The 14,498-nt window shown below is 54.1% G+C and overlaps 2 protein-coding genes across 2 annotated transcripts; both read right to left on the bottom strand.

The window, feature by feature from the left end:
• Window positions 1–1,239: 1,239 nt before the first annotated feature.
• Window positions 1,240–1,545, bottom strand: LOC142092095 (feather keratin Cos1-1/Cos1-3/Cos2-1-like). Its single transcript, XM_075171834.1, has one exon. It carries the CDS (start codon window positions 1,543–1,545, stop codon window positions 1,240–1,242), a length of 306 nt encoding a protein of 101 aa, XP_075027935.1.
• Window positions 1,546–9,327: 7,782 nt separating this feature from the next.
• LOC142092094 (feather keratin Cos2-3-like) lies at window positions 9,328–9,633 on the bottom strand. The gene has a single exon (XM_075171833.1). It carries the CDS (start codon window positions 9,631–9,633, stop codon window positions 9,328–9,330), a length of 306 nt encoding a protein of 101 aa, XP_075027934.1.
• Window positions 9,634–14,498: the final 4,865 nt, after the last annotated feature.

Genomic DNA, 14,498 nt, shown 5'->3' with positions numbered 1-14,498 from the left:
CTATTGGCAGCAAAAGGAAGGCTAAGTAGATGTGGTCTCATTGCTCAGTGAGGAAGAGGACCTGGTGACAAATGATAGGGAAAAGGGTGGTGTACTCGATGCCTATTTCTCCTCAGTTTTTAGTGATATGGCTTCTCCTCAGGCCTATCACATCCCTGCGCCTCCCCACAGACTCCATAGGTATGAATTTGGGATGCATCCAAGGGTGTTCAAGGAGCTGACTGGACAGTCCCTACTCAGTCCCTGAAAAGAAGATGGAGGAAATGCTCTCAGAAGCCCTTCCTAAACTCATGAAAGTCAGGAAGGGGATTGAGAGCATCTCACATGAGTTTACTGAGGGCAAATCTTTCCTCACCCACATCAGTGCACCCAAGAGCATCCTTGCTGATCTTCAGGTTCTCCTGCATGCTCTGTAACAGAGCAATTTGATCTCCCTCAGAAAGACACCGTTTCACTGCCTCCATTTCTGTGCTGACTGCCCTCGGCTCCCACATGTTTAGCTCCAATCTCCAGCCTCAATGCATTCAGCAGAAATGGCAAATTTTTTCTGAGACTCCTGCCCATGGCAAAAAGGAACGCCCTTCCTCATGAGCTCATGGGGCTGCTGACCCCTCAGGGCCTCCTGCCTCTCTGGGCATTTGTGGGCAGAGACACAGCAAGGCAAGGCCTGATGGTCCCTGGCAGCAGAACAGCCAGGGATGACTTCCTCAGCTCCAAGGGATGGTGCCCAAAAGCGGAGCCTCTGCAGGGGGTCCCAACCTCCCATTCCTCTCCCAATGGAGAAGGGTCTCCTTGTGCCCTCACCCCTTTCCACCCCAGAGCAACACCTTTCTCCTTTGGCAGCTTGGGGAGCGTCCGGAGAGGGAAGGAGCACATGGAGGCCAGGCTTGAATGCAGCAGAACTTTAATGAGACAAAAGAGGGAAACAAAGTCACTCCAAGTGGAGGACAGCAGTGCAGGGAGCCCTGGGGGCAGCCAAGAGTCTGTGGTCCTTGGCTGTGAAGAAGTTCTTGCATGATGTCAGCCTGCCTGCCCCATAGAGGGACAGGAGCCAAATCGTCCCCCCTAGGCTGGCCCTGGGCGGACCTTGCTGCCCAGGAGAACTGAAGCAAAAAAAGAAAAGGGAAAGAAAGGCAAAGCCATTCAGCTGTACTGAAAACTCATGCAAAATCTTGATGCCCTGCCCAGCACCGTGCTCTGAGTTCCTCAAGGTGTCTTCGTGGGGCTTTCCCAGCATCTTTAGCAGGGGAGGCACCTTCTGCCACAGTAGCGGCTGGAAATGCCAGAGAGGTCACAGCACCCAGAGGTGATGGGCACTCCATCACAGCTGAGGATGCTGCCAACAGCAGCAGAGGTGGAGGATCCCACAACAGTGTTCTGCGGGTAGGAGCTGAGGATGGGGCCGGGCAGGGTCACCACCACGGGAGGGGGCTCGATGACAACAGTGGAGTTCTGGCACTGCCTGACACAGGGCTCATTGCAGCTGTTGGCCAGCGGGGTCGGGCCGCAGGGTCGGCATGGAAGGCATGGATTGGAGCAGGACATGTCTCAGGGCCTGAGGTGCACCTGGGAGAGAAGCAGGGACAAAGCAGAGCACAAGCATGGGTGAAGAACAGCCTGGTTAAACTATGACAAAGGAGCCAAGGCTAATACTGAGTGGGGAGCTGAAAGATATGCTAGGAGCCACATGGACTTCATCACCCAATAAAAAGCAACCTGGCCCACGGAGGCTCTCTCCTAATTCGTAAACCAAAAGTCCCCCCAGCCACATCCCAGCCTCTCTCTAAGCAGAGCTTCTCCTCGCTTCCCTCTGTCATGACAAGAACATGCAAACCCCAGCACAGGACAGAGCCAATATCAGCTGAGATGTCCATCAAGGAGAGATCTCGCTTTGAAGAGGAGGAGAAGGGGCTTCAGACTCACCTGTTTCCCAAGGAGAAGGGAGCAAGAGAAGGGGATGAGAGAGCACGGACTTGGGCTGGCTTTTATACCTGCCCTTCACTGCCATAGAGGCAGAGGCACCCTTTGCAGAGGTAACAATTTTCTGAGAAGCTCATCTTGAATGCAAACCATCGCAGCTAAAGATATGGGCTGTGCTTTGATTTCCAACACTGCTGCCTTTTCATTTCCAGGTTTGTGCCATGCCCATTCTCCAATGAAGACTTCTTTTGAGCACTCACATGAAAGGCCCTAGGATTTGGAGGGCAGGAATGCAGCAGTGCAGGCAGAAGACTCAGCTCAAGAGCTGGAGGGGTCCAGAGCAGGCAAGTGATGTCGGCCTGGGTCACTCTGGTGGGGCTGTTTGAAGTGGTGTTCTCAGGAAGAAGGTCCAGTGGGCTCCCACGCATGAGGACGTGCCATGTCCTTGTCTTTCCCTCCCTCCTCAGCTCACCCCCATGCTCATTTCTTGTTGCCTCCCCAGGTGTGTGCCTTGTGCTCTTAGGTTTTGACCCTACCCTGCCTAACACTTCCCAGTCCCCAGGGGACCTCAGCAGAGTGCATGGTTCGTTGTCTTGCTTGTGTGTTCTTTACTTGTGTGGACTTGTAAGCAGCCAGGTTTGTGAGGATGCTCTGGGAGCACAAATTTGTGCAGGATTCCATGCCAGTGTGCATGAGCCTGTGTGTGTGTGTCCTTGTGTGTCACTCATGAGGGGGGAATGTGCTGCCCATGGCAGGGACACTCTCCACTGCTCTCTCCATGAGCACTGCAGAGCAGCAGTTTCCCAGGGTGAGAAGGAGCCTGAGTGCAGCCAAATGGTGATGGCACCAGCCTGCTAGAGATCTGTCCAGGGAAGAGGCCCTGAAATGCAGCCCCGGTCTCCTGAGCCCTCCTTTTCCTGCCCCTGCAGAGCTCACGCACTGCCGCTGCCTATTTCAGGCCCCAACAAGGATGGTTTCACTCCAGTTTGGATCCTTAGTTTAATTCAGTGTAACGATATTGGAAGTGTCTCAGCATGGCTGGCAGTCCCCCCTCCTTGCCTCTCCAGGCCAATACACAGCTGCCCTGGAGAGCAGCACTGGAGAGTTGAAAAGGGTGGGCTTTGCTTTATGGGCAAGGAGAAAGGTTGAGGAATGCTGCCGACCATGTGCTGGCCATCCCTGAGTGGATCTGCTTCCAATGCAGTGCTGGGGATGTCTGGGGTGGGACACAGGCCCCCTCGTATCCAAGCCAATGTCAAATGTACTTGTGCAGCTCATTGACCTGGTGGTGTGTGAGGCAGGGACTGAGACCTTGGATCAAACAGGTACTGAATGAAAGGATCATGAAGCCTGACATGACTGTGCTGTGCGTAGAAGAAGAGACTCTATGGCTTGCACAGGAAAGCCAAAGAACTGATGACTGCTTTGGACTTGAGCCCACAAGGACCTTCATGCCCCACATTGGAATCTCAGTCCGACTGCCCTGGGAGGGAAAGGACATTGGATTCAAGACCGCATCCCCCAAAGCCAGCTGCTGTCCAACAAGGGTGTCCATTATAGACCCTCTTTCTGACGTGGGCTGTGCACAGTGGGTCTAATGCATCTCCCCTGCTGAATGTCTGTCAGCCTGAGCTCAGGTCCTACTTGCAGGCAGTGGACCCAAGGGTTTCCCCCCTTCCCTTAGGGACCTTTGGTGAGATCAGTGCCAGGGAGCTCTGCTGGGAGAGCTCAGCCAGGGCTGATTCCCTCTCCATGGAGCTGCTTCTGAGCTGAGACTCCAGTGTAGCCAAAGCCCAACCTCATTGCTTTCTCAGGAGGTAACAGGTACCGTGGAGAAGGGAAGGGCAGGGGAAGTGTGTACGTGGAGTTTAAAAGGACCTTTGACACCCTGTCCCATACTTCCTGAGGATGAATGGGTTCATTAGGAGGCTGATAAGCCTGGTAGTCCAGGCTGAAAAAATTGCCTGGACTACCAGCCTCTAAGAGTTGTGACCATGAAGAAATGGGCTGACTCGAACCTCATGAAGGTCAAAAAGAGCAAGGGCAAGGTTTTGCGTCTGGGGTAGAAATCAGCCCATGCAGTCACACACGTTGGGGAGTCACTGTCTAGGAAGCAGATCCACAGAAAAGGCTGCGTGGTTTTAGGAGACACTTAGCTGAACCTAAGAGAGCAGCGTGCCCTTTTGGCAAAGAAGACCAACCGCATCCTGAGCTGTGACAGCCAAAGTGTTGCCAGCAGGTGCAGGAAAGTGTCCCTGGCCCTCTCGTCCTTGTGAGACCACATCTGGAGTACTGCTTCCACATTGGGGTTTTCAGGTTGAAGACATACTGAAGCAAGTCCAACAATGGCCACCAAGGGGGTTAGGGCACTGTCAAACATGGCAAGTGAGGAGAAGCTGAGAGAACTGGGCCTGCCCATCTTGGAGAAGAGATGTCTCAGGGAAGACCTTCTTGCTTTCTACAACTACTTAATCAGAGGAGGCAGAGAAGATGGACCAAGACACTGGAAGTGCTCAGCAATAAGAGTAGAGGCAAAGGACAAGCAACTGAGACATGAAGAAATCTGATTAAGCAACAGGATAACAGAAATAAGAAGGGGAGGAGGTTTCCCAGGGACCTTATGCAATGTCTATCCTGGGAGGTGTTCAAGGATGGACTGAATGGGATCTTGAGCAACCTGGTCTACTGGGATGTGTTGTGAGCAGGGGGTTGATCTAGATGACCTCTGGAGGTCCCTTCTCACCTATATTCTGACTGTGTAATTCCCACCTCACCCCTGCCCTCCCTGACCCCTGCACACCCATGGACACTGTGTCCTCATACCCCCTTTGCCTCAACACAACTTTTAGGCATGGTGCTGGGACTGCAGAGGGGCAGCTGAAGGGAGGCTCTCACCTCCTCACGCCCACCCGCAGGATACCAGTGGCTGCTGTTTCCAGTCCTTGAGCTCGGAGACAGCTCTGGGAAGCTGGTCCATCTCCTGGGCCAGGGCCCTGCTGCTGCCCCGGGCTGCCCCCGGCACTGTGCAGCCTTATCCTTGCTGGGGAGTCCTTGCTGGAGGAGGGGAGAGCCCATTCCCCAGGAGAGCAACTTGTGCCCCTGCAGAGCCACCGAGCCCTCTCAGCCCGGGCGAGACCCCGAGCGGTGCTGGCGTAGGGCTCAGCCCCAGGGCGGAGCTGGCGGCGGCGGAGAGGAGAGGAGGCGCCAGAGAGGAGGCGCCACGGCCGGAGCAGAGAGCCGGGGCTGGCGGGGGGCAGCGAGGCGCGGGCGGTGGAGCGGCGGGATGTGGCGGTGCCGGGGTGCAGGGCTGGCGGGGCTGGCTGCGGTGCTCCTGGGTCGCGGGGCTGGCGGTGGTGGATGGGGGGCCGGGGCTGAGCCCATCATCTCTAGCATTACCAGTTTGCTTGCATGTACGCCTGCCTTTCCACGCACCCACTCTTTTCTCTGTGAATTCAGCAGTTATTGTTGCCCTGATTTCAGCCCTCTTTCACTGTAACACCCACTCTCGCTCTCCACTCTTCCTCTCTACCGCTCTTCATCTGTCCGTCCACCCCTCTTTTTACCCATCTCTCCAGGACCCTACCAGTTCTAACCCCTCTTCCTACTCTCTGAGACCCCTCTCTCATCTCTCCCTCTGCTTTCTTCATATCTGTAGGCACAAGGTTGCTTTCCTGCACCTCTCCATTATTCCATACATCCACTCATCCCCCTGTGCGTTCAGCTTTTCTTCTTCTTCTGAATTCAGCCCTCCTTCCTTCACTATAACACTTGCATTCTCCTGTCTCCTCGTCCCCTCTTCATCCATGCATCCATGAATCTGACTTTCATCCCATTTCTGCATACATCCATTCCAAATTCCCCCCAGCCTTCTCCCCTCACTCCACACACCCACACTACGATCACCAGTCTCCATCCCTTGTCATGGGCACATCGACCGATCCGTTCTCATCTTGCTCTGTCTCACTGCTGCTCATAAATGCACTTGTTCACACACATGTTCACACTCACTCTCACAGGTGCGTTTGCAAATGAACATGCAAATGTCAACACACAGGCACAAAGACGCCCACAGGCCCAGACAGATGCATATGCACATGAGGAAGCACAGCCTCTCCCCACACTCTGAGAACCAGGAGGCCACCGGCCAGCTCTCTGCCTCTGTGCCCCTGACAGCTGCAAATGCTGGGGCTGGGACAGCAGAAAGGAAGCTGGCCTGATGAAGTTGCCTTAAGAGAAATACCCTCCCTTCAAAAGGCAAACAAATGTCATGGAGCTGCACTGCTGAGAAGTCTGTCTCCTCATCTGCTCTTAGCACTTGAGGTGTCTACAGAGCCACAGGAGTGGTGGCAGGAGGCTGTGCCCAGCACCGCACAGGCACCAGGAGGACAAACCTTGTGGCCGGAGAGGCTCCCAGAAAAGCTGGCATTTTCCAAGGGTCCTCACCTGGCCTGGAAGGCTCCTATTCAGATCCCCCCATCTGTGACGTGCCTCCCTTGGAAGGAGTCCAGCTCCTAGCTATGCTCTGCAAGTGCAGCATCAGGAAGAAAGGTGCCAGCCAGATGGGTTTGCTAGATATTTTCTCAGAAAGCAGCTGCAGCATTGCTCAGGCAAAATCAGCTGCAGCCATTTTAGCCACTGGGCAGCCATAATAGATGTGTACCACGTATGTAAAAACCATGCCCGTGTCAGGATTTTCCTTTGTTGGCTGGTGAGCAAGGCAGTTGCTGCTCTGATGGACCGTTACTCCTTGTCCTGTCACTACAGGCCCTGGTAAGAAGTCTTTCTCCATCTTTCTTTGAAGCTCCCTTAATATATTGAAAGACCACTCCCTTGAGCCTTCTCTTCAGGCTCTCTGGCTGAACAGCCCCAACTCTCTCAGCCTTTCTTCATAAGACAGGTGTTCCAGTCCTCAGATCAGTTTTGTGGCCATCCCCTGGAGGGCCTGCTCTAACAGGTCCATGTCTGTCTTTACTGGGAACCCCAGAACTAGGCGCAGTCCTCCAGGTGGAGGTGGAGGCTCTCTCATGAGAGCCTTGGAGATTTTCAAGACTTGATGGGCACAGCCTTGACCAGCCTGATCTAATGAGACCTGCTCTGAGCAGGAACTTGGAATGGGTGATCTGCAGAGGTCCCGTCCAACCTAAAGTATGCCATGGAAAGAGTAAAAATAGTTTGGCAGGTTTGTTTCTTAAAGGCTAGATGTAAGGAGAGGACAAATGCAGATCCAAGTGGTTGTGAGGAAACTGAGAATGGCAGGGTTATGGGCAACTGGAAAGGTTTGGTTGGGTTTGGGTGAGCCTTTGAGGAGCTCATTTATGAGATGGGATGAGCAGTGTGGCAAGGAAACTTCATTGATTGGTTCCTGAGATAGCTTTTTTAGGTAGAGGGAGAAAGTCCACGGTGCCTGGGGAGCTGAGTGGGGCAGCTGATGTCTGCAGGGTTTCGGGTTGTTGACCAGTATGTTTGTGAGAGCTGCAGCCTTGGGGTGTGCCGACAGGAGCTTGGGGCTAGACACCGTGCAGGAGGCAGGAGAGGCCAACCCAGCCAAGGGCTTGAGGATGGAGAGAGAGGACACAGGCATCAAGGAAGGAGAGACTCCCAAGGTGTTGCACAGGAGGGTGTGTCAGGGAGGTTGGGCACCAGGTGCAGGCCTAGCCCCCTTCTACCCCTCACCTTGGAAAGGCAGAAGGTGTTGGCTGCACGAGCAACATTTGTCACTACTGGGGGAGAGAAGACCACAGCAGGGGCGTTTCAGGCGTGCTAAGAACAAGCATTTCCTCCTCCCCACGTCACTCTTTGTTCCCCTTGCAGAGTCATTCCCAGGAGCTCTGCTCTCTCGGGGCTCTTGGTGGGGATGTGTGGGCTTTTCGAGTCTCTCACCATGCAGGAGGATCGTTCTCAGCATGCACCTTGGGTGTCTCGTCCTTGCTGCCTTCCCGTGGAAACCACTGGGTAAGCATTGGCTTTGACTATCGGTATGATTCCTCTTCTTCCCAGGAGAACCTCACCCCCTCCACAGTTCTCTGCCCTACCTCATGGGCTTCCACCAGCCCTGCCTCATTTCTTCTGCAGTAGGACCAGGCTGTACAACTCTGTCCAAGAGCACAAGGGGGAGGAAGACCACTAGGCAGAGGTGGACAAGAGGCCCTGCCAGGAGAAGCGCCAGCTTTGGGGAAAGCGGCTTCATGCCTGGGGGAAGACCAGGCACAACAGAGCAGCCATGGGGGCTTGGACACTGTCCAAGCTGCTGTCCTTGGGGCTCCCAGTCTAGTGGGAGTTGGGGGGGTGTGAGAGGCATGAGGGCCCTGGTGTGTGGCTTGGCCAGGCTGATTTCAATATCTGCCTGTGAGTTGCCTTTGCCCTGCACATGTGTGTAACCGCTGGGCTGTGCAGGAAACTTTGGGGTGTGGAGGGTGTATAGGGGAGCTGTCCTTGCTGCCCTTGCCTTTCAGTGTAGGCCATGCTCCCTCATTCTGGAGACAGGTAGGGGGATGAGGAGGAAAAGGTGGGGCTGTTCTGTAGGCGTTTTCTCAGATCACACCCACTCCTGCATCCTTTGGGGCCATCTTCTGATGCAGCCTCCTTTCCCAACACAGGGCTATCCAAAGCAAGAGGAACTCCCTTCAGCACAAGCTTGTGAGCTGCTGAGCTCTCAGAGGCTCCAGCAGCACTAGGCTCCTCTCTAGGGGATAGCAGTGGACAACCTCCCCATCTGCAGGACAGGCTCTGAGGCCAAGAGCCCATATCTGAGCAGAGATGCTGGAATGTAGGGCCTGAACAGCACTGGTTTGGAGGAGCTGAGTGTGTCTTCCTCACCTCCAAGAGACAGTGCCTGGAAGGGACCCATAGCCCTCTGTCCCATCTTCCCATTCCTCTGGGAATGATGAAAAGTTCACTTGTGTCCTCACCTTAGCCCCAAACTACCAAAGCCAACACATTTCATCCTCGGCAACACGAGACAATGTCCACCAAGAAAAGGATTATGTGGAGGCAGAGGCTGGGATGCAGAAAAATTTAATGACTCTGAAGAAGGCAACGAGTTCGCTGGCAGAGGAAGCGGCCAGAGCAGGGAGAGCACCACAGGCTGCAGAAAGTCTGTGCCCAACACGCACACTGGAGATCCCACAGGCCATCAATCTGCCTGCCCCACAGAGGGAGCAGATACCTCAGGTTGGCTCTGGGGTTCTTATGGCCCAGAAGAATAGAAGACAAGAAAGAGATGGGAGAGAGTGGAAGGCAAGGAAGTTAGACTTTGGCCATGTTTTCAGAGAGCCCCAGCTGCCCTCCTTTAGAAGGGCAGCACTGGAATCTCAGCCTCTCTGAAATGGATGGCCGGGAGCTCTGTCCTCAGTCTGGCATCAGCTGTTGGTTTCCTGGGGATCCTTGTCCGGGCTGTTACCAGTGGCTCTAGCAGGGGGGACACCTTCTGCCATAGTAGCGGCTGGAAATGCCAGAGAGGTCACAGCACCCAGAGGAGATGGGCACTCCATCACAGCTGAGGATGCTGCCAACAGCAGCAGAGGTGGAGGATCCCACAATGGTGTTCTGTGGGTAGGAGCTGAGGATGGGACCGGGCAGGGTCACCACGACAGGGGAGGGCTCGATGACAACGGTGGAGTTCTGGCACTGCCTGACACAGGGCTCATTGCAGCTGTTGGCCAGCGGGGTTGGGCCGCAGGGTCGGCACGGCAGGCATTGGTCGTAGCAGGACATTCCTAAGGATCTGGAGGTGCACCTGGGAGAGAGGGTCAGGAAGAATCAGAACACAGGCACAGGTAAGGACCATCCCACCTTAAGTCTGTCACCCTGCCATGAGTGTTTCAAAGGCACCTGCTGAGCCAGGAGGTAGAAACTGGGCAGTGAGGCCAAAGGGTTTCTTGGCCTCATCCTGACACAGTACTGCAAAGTGTTGCCAGGCCCAAAGAGGCTGCTGACTATCTCCTAAAAGAAGCGCCCTCTCCGCCAAGTTCTGGACACTCTCTGAGTCAGAGCTTTGCCCTTCTTCCCCCTCTCAAGCAGCACCGTGACCCAACATAGGATGGAGGAGCACGCATCTCATGAACAGAAAAAGGTTGTGGGGAAAAGGCATCAGACTCACCTGGTTCCCAAGGAGAAGGAGGCGAGAGAAGTGGATGAGACAGCTAGGAGTTGGGCTGGCTTTTATGGTGGCCCTGACCTGCCCCAGGCCCAGACGTAGCTTCTATGGAAGCGGTAATTTTCTAAGGTTCCCCTGATGAATGGAAAACATCCCAGCTAATGACATGGGCTGCGTGGTTGTTTTCCCTGGTGCCGCCTTTTCATTTCCTGCCTTATGCCATACCCATTCCCTCATGGGGAAACTCTTAGTGCTGGGTTTGAGAGACTCCAGGATTTATGGGGCAGGAATGTGTCAGTGCCTGCAGAAGACTCAGCTCAAGTGCCGCATGGGTGTCGCGCAGCCAAGGGATGTTGGCCTGGGGCACACTGGTGGGGTTGCCTGTGGCCGCATGGACAGGAAGGGGCCCTGCAATCCTTGGCTGGTCACCCAAGGGCTTCCTTGCGTGCGGACGTGCCATGTCTTTCTCTTTCTCTCCCTCCCAACAGGGTCACTCCAGCGATCACTTGTAGGGTGCGGGGGGGCTGCACTGCTGGCTTTCGTAGACTTTTAATCTTTTACCCAGGATACTAAGCAGACTTCCCCAGGCTTTGGATATCGAGGGCTGCAAAGATGAGTTCCCCCATTATTTCAGCACTGCTCAAAATCAAATTTATGTGGGCCCTCCTCTACCACTGGGATGTTATGGGGTGGACAGCATGATGCTTGAAAAGAAAAATCGTTTCTGGGCATGGCACACAGACAATCAGGGGAAGACTTTTCCTTGCAAAACACCTGAGTTACCATGGCCTACAAGATGTTTAAAAATTTTGAGGGAGGTCTCCAGTTTGCTTAAGTATTGCCTACCTGATCTTCTCCTGGCAAGAGTACATCTCCCTTGCTCTAGATTTCCTCCCTGGTTTCAAGGACCTAGGATTCCTAAAGATTGATCATGCTCATAGAGATTGAGGCAAAGAAGGCATTCACACCTCAGCCTTTTGCAAGTCCTGTGTTGTCAGGCTGTGTGGCATCAGAGAAGGCCCACTCATTCAGCTGTGGGACCACATTTCCCCTGGCCTTCCTTTTGTCACCTGTGTCCTTACAGGTTCCCTTCTTGTTGCCATTGACAAACTCGCCAGATTCAGTTCCACTTGGGCTTTGCCTTTCCTAACCTCATCCCTGCATGCTTGGACAGCATCTCTCTATTCCTCCCAGTTTATCTGTCCTTGCTTCCACCTCCTGTATGCTTCCTTCTTGTCTTTTGGTTTTGCCAGGAGCTCCTTGTCCAGGCATGCTTGCCTGATTTCCTCCTCATTGGGATGGTTTGCTCTTGAGCTTGGAGGAGGTGGTCCTTAAATATTTGTCAAGTTTCATGGTCCCCGCTTGCCTCCAGGGCCCTATGCCAGGGGACTCTCCCAAGCAGCCTTTTAAAGAGAACAAAGTCTGCTCTCCTGAAATCCAGGGTGGTAAGCTTGCTATTTACCTGCCTTACTCCCCTCCGGAACTCCACCATTTCATGGTCGCTGCAGCCCAGGCTGCCTTTGATCTTCACATCCCCAACGAGCCCTCCCTTCTTGGTGTGTATGAGGTCCAGCAGAACACTTGTCCTCATTGGATCCTCTATCACTTAGGTGATGAAGTTGTCATCCATCCTGTTGCACTCCAGGAACCTCCTGGCTTGCTTATGGCCTGCTGTGTTGTCCCTTCAGCAGATATTGTGGTGGTTGAAGTTCCCCAGGAGGACCAGGGCCTGTGAATGTGTGGCTGCTCCTATCTGTCTGTAGAGGGCCTCATCCGCTGGTTCTGCTGGTCAGGTGGCCTGTAGCAGACACCCACTGCAATGTCACCCTTACCTGTCTTCTCTTTCTGCCTGCAAATCAGCTGGAGCAGCTATGGGTGCTGCCATTACCCAATGAGGGAAAAAAAACCACACCACAGGGTCCCAGACTCTGCAGATGTGGGAAGGACCCGGCCTGTGTATGGGGAGCAGCGGTGGTGCACAGAGCACAAGGGCCACTTCAGCCCCAGGGCTCTGGGAATGCTGAAGGAGCTTGGTGCCTGCGGGAAGGCACTCCAACATGTGCCCTATGGTTGGGCTGCTGCATGCCCTGTGCCATTCAGGGACAGCTCACGGATCCTGCTGAGTGCAGAATCAAACCCCACTGTCAGTGCCATGTCTCCGAGGAGCTGGGCGTATCTCCTCTCACACAGCACTTTTCCAGACCAGAGTTGCGTTGTGGCACTTGTGGGCCTGTAGGGTTCCTGGGCCTCAGGAAAGCTGTGCTTGAGGAAGACAAGGCAGCACAGAGCAGTGTTGCATGTTTGGGCACCAGTCACTGTCCTGGGCCTGCGTTCACTCCAGGGGGTGACAGGGGACTCCAGCGTGTGGCCCGATGTAGCTGATACCAATACTAACTTGTCAACACCTCAGCCATCAGGTTGGAAATGGAAACAGGTGGGCCATGGCAGATGCTGTGCTGAAGGTTGATAGGGCTGCATGGGGAAGCTGTCCCTGCAGCCCATTGGCAATCGTGCTGGCCATGGCCCCTAAATCGGGTGATGGAGGGGAGGGACAGGTGGAGTAGGGACTGTGGGCCATCCCCAAGGCTATTTACCCATGCCCAATTCCAGCCATCCTTTGGCAATGTCTTTTTCTGATTCCTCTTCACGTGACGTGCTGCAGGGCCAAGGGGGTATTTCTGAGCAGAGTTGCAGCAAGGCAAGGACTGATGGCCATTGGCTGTGTCGTGACTCGGGTTGTCTTCCTCAGCTTCAAGAGACAGTGCCTGAAAGAGGACTCGCTGCAGTGTGTCCCACCCTCCAATACCTCTAGGAGTGATGAAGGGTTCCCCTGTGCCCCCACCTCATTCCCCTCCAAAGCAATGGTTATCTTCATCAGCAGTCAGGATACAGACGGAAAGAGCACCTAAGGGACACAGGCAGGGTTGCAGCAAATTTTTAATGAGTCTCAAGAGGTAAATAAGGTCACTCCAGGTGTGGGAGGAGCAGGAGCAGCCAAGAATCTGTTCCCTTTTTCCTGTGGCAGTGTTCCCACAGGGCATCTGTTGACCTGCCTGGCAAAGGGCAAGCAGATCACTCCAGGCTGGTTTCTGGGATCCTCCCAGCAGGTGAGAGCGGGAGATGCAGCTGGTGAGAGTAACGTGCCCCGCTTGAGCCCTTTCACCCACACAAAAGCCCTTTCCCTGCTCTCTCTCTGTCCCTGAGTACCGTGGACAGGGATATGGGCTTTAGCCTTGGGACGGAGGTGCTTGTAGGCTCTGGTGGGACAGCCTCTGGGTTCACTTCAGATCACATGATGAAGCAAGGCATGCACACGTGACCAGGTATGCAGGCCCTGCTGTGAGCTTATGCTAGCTGGGGAGTTCAGAGGCCACGACTGGTCAATTGCTGGATCAGTGTGTCCAGAAAGATGATTTGTCCCATTTACCGTGCACATCTGCTTTGGGATGGGGTAAGTCCTGTCTGTGAGCTGATATCTCTTCACTGAGAGTGGGAAGAGTCTGTAGAGTCTGTTAGAGGTGTAGGGTCCAGGGGAGGGCCACGAAAATGGTCAGAGCATTGGAACGCCTCTCCTATGAAGAAAGGCTGAGAGAAGTGAGGTTGATCAGCCTGGAGAGAAGGCTCTGGGGGGACTTTCTTGCGGTCTTCCAGTATCTAAAAGGGCAGAAAGAAAGAGAGAGAAATGTGTTTTATCATGGCCTGTAGTGGCAGGACAAGGGGCAATGGCTTTAAACTGAAAGAGTGTAGACATTGGATGGACATAAGGAAGGAATTTTTTAAAATGAGGGTGGTGAGACACTGGAAGAGGTTGGCCAGAGATGTTACAGATGTCCCACCATTGGAAGTGATGGGGCAACCTGATCGAGCGAGAGATGTCCCTGTCCATGGCAGGGGGATTGAACTAGATGGTCTTTCAAGGTCCCTTCCAACCCAAACCATTCTATGATTCTATGAATTATGCTGGGAACAAAGACGGCTCTGTGAGGTCCTTGCCTCCAGGGCAGTGAGCTTGGGCTGAAAGAGTCTCTACACGAGGATGTCTTTGGCATCTGAGTTAGTCCCACAGGGCTGGAAGGATATATACCCTGAAGGGATCTTGATCCATTTCATTCACATCCCCTTACTTAACTATATTTACTAAGACTGAGATGCAAAGCATGGCACAGAAGTCAGAAGACAATCTCTCTCCCTTGCCAGCTCATTTGGGCAGCGTGCATGGCAGGAGTGGGGTGCGGCAGCACTCAGCAGCTTTGGCTTCTGTCCCCCGGGGACCCTCTTGGAAGAGTGAGGACTACTGCTCAGGAGTGGAATTTGTTTGGCAAGGTGAGGCAAGAGTGTTTTTGCCAACACCCCTAAACAGGGAAGGAGGAGTTTAAAGTAGGTATGGAGGGGGAGGTCTCCCAGAGACTGAAGAGAAGCACAAGGGGTAGAAGAGGTATGCATGGGGGGCAGCACGCCAGGGGAGACTCTCTCACTTCCCCTG

This window comes from Calonectris borealis, chromosome 22, assembly GCF_964195595.1.
Source record: "Calonectris borealis chromosome 22, bCalBor7.hap1.2, whole genome shotgun sequence".
Taxonomy (NCBI): Eukaryota; Metazoa; Chordata; class Aves; order Procellariiformes; family Procellariidae; genus Calonectris; species Calonectris borealis.
This window is presented reverse-complemented; position numbering and strand designations above follow the sequence as displayed.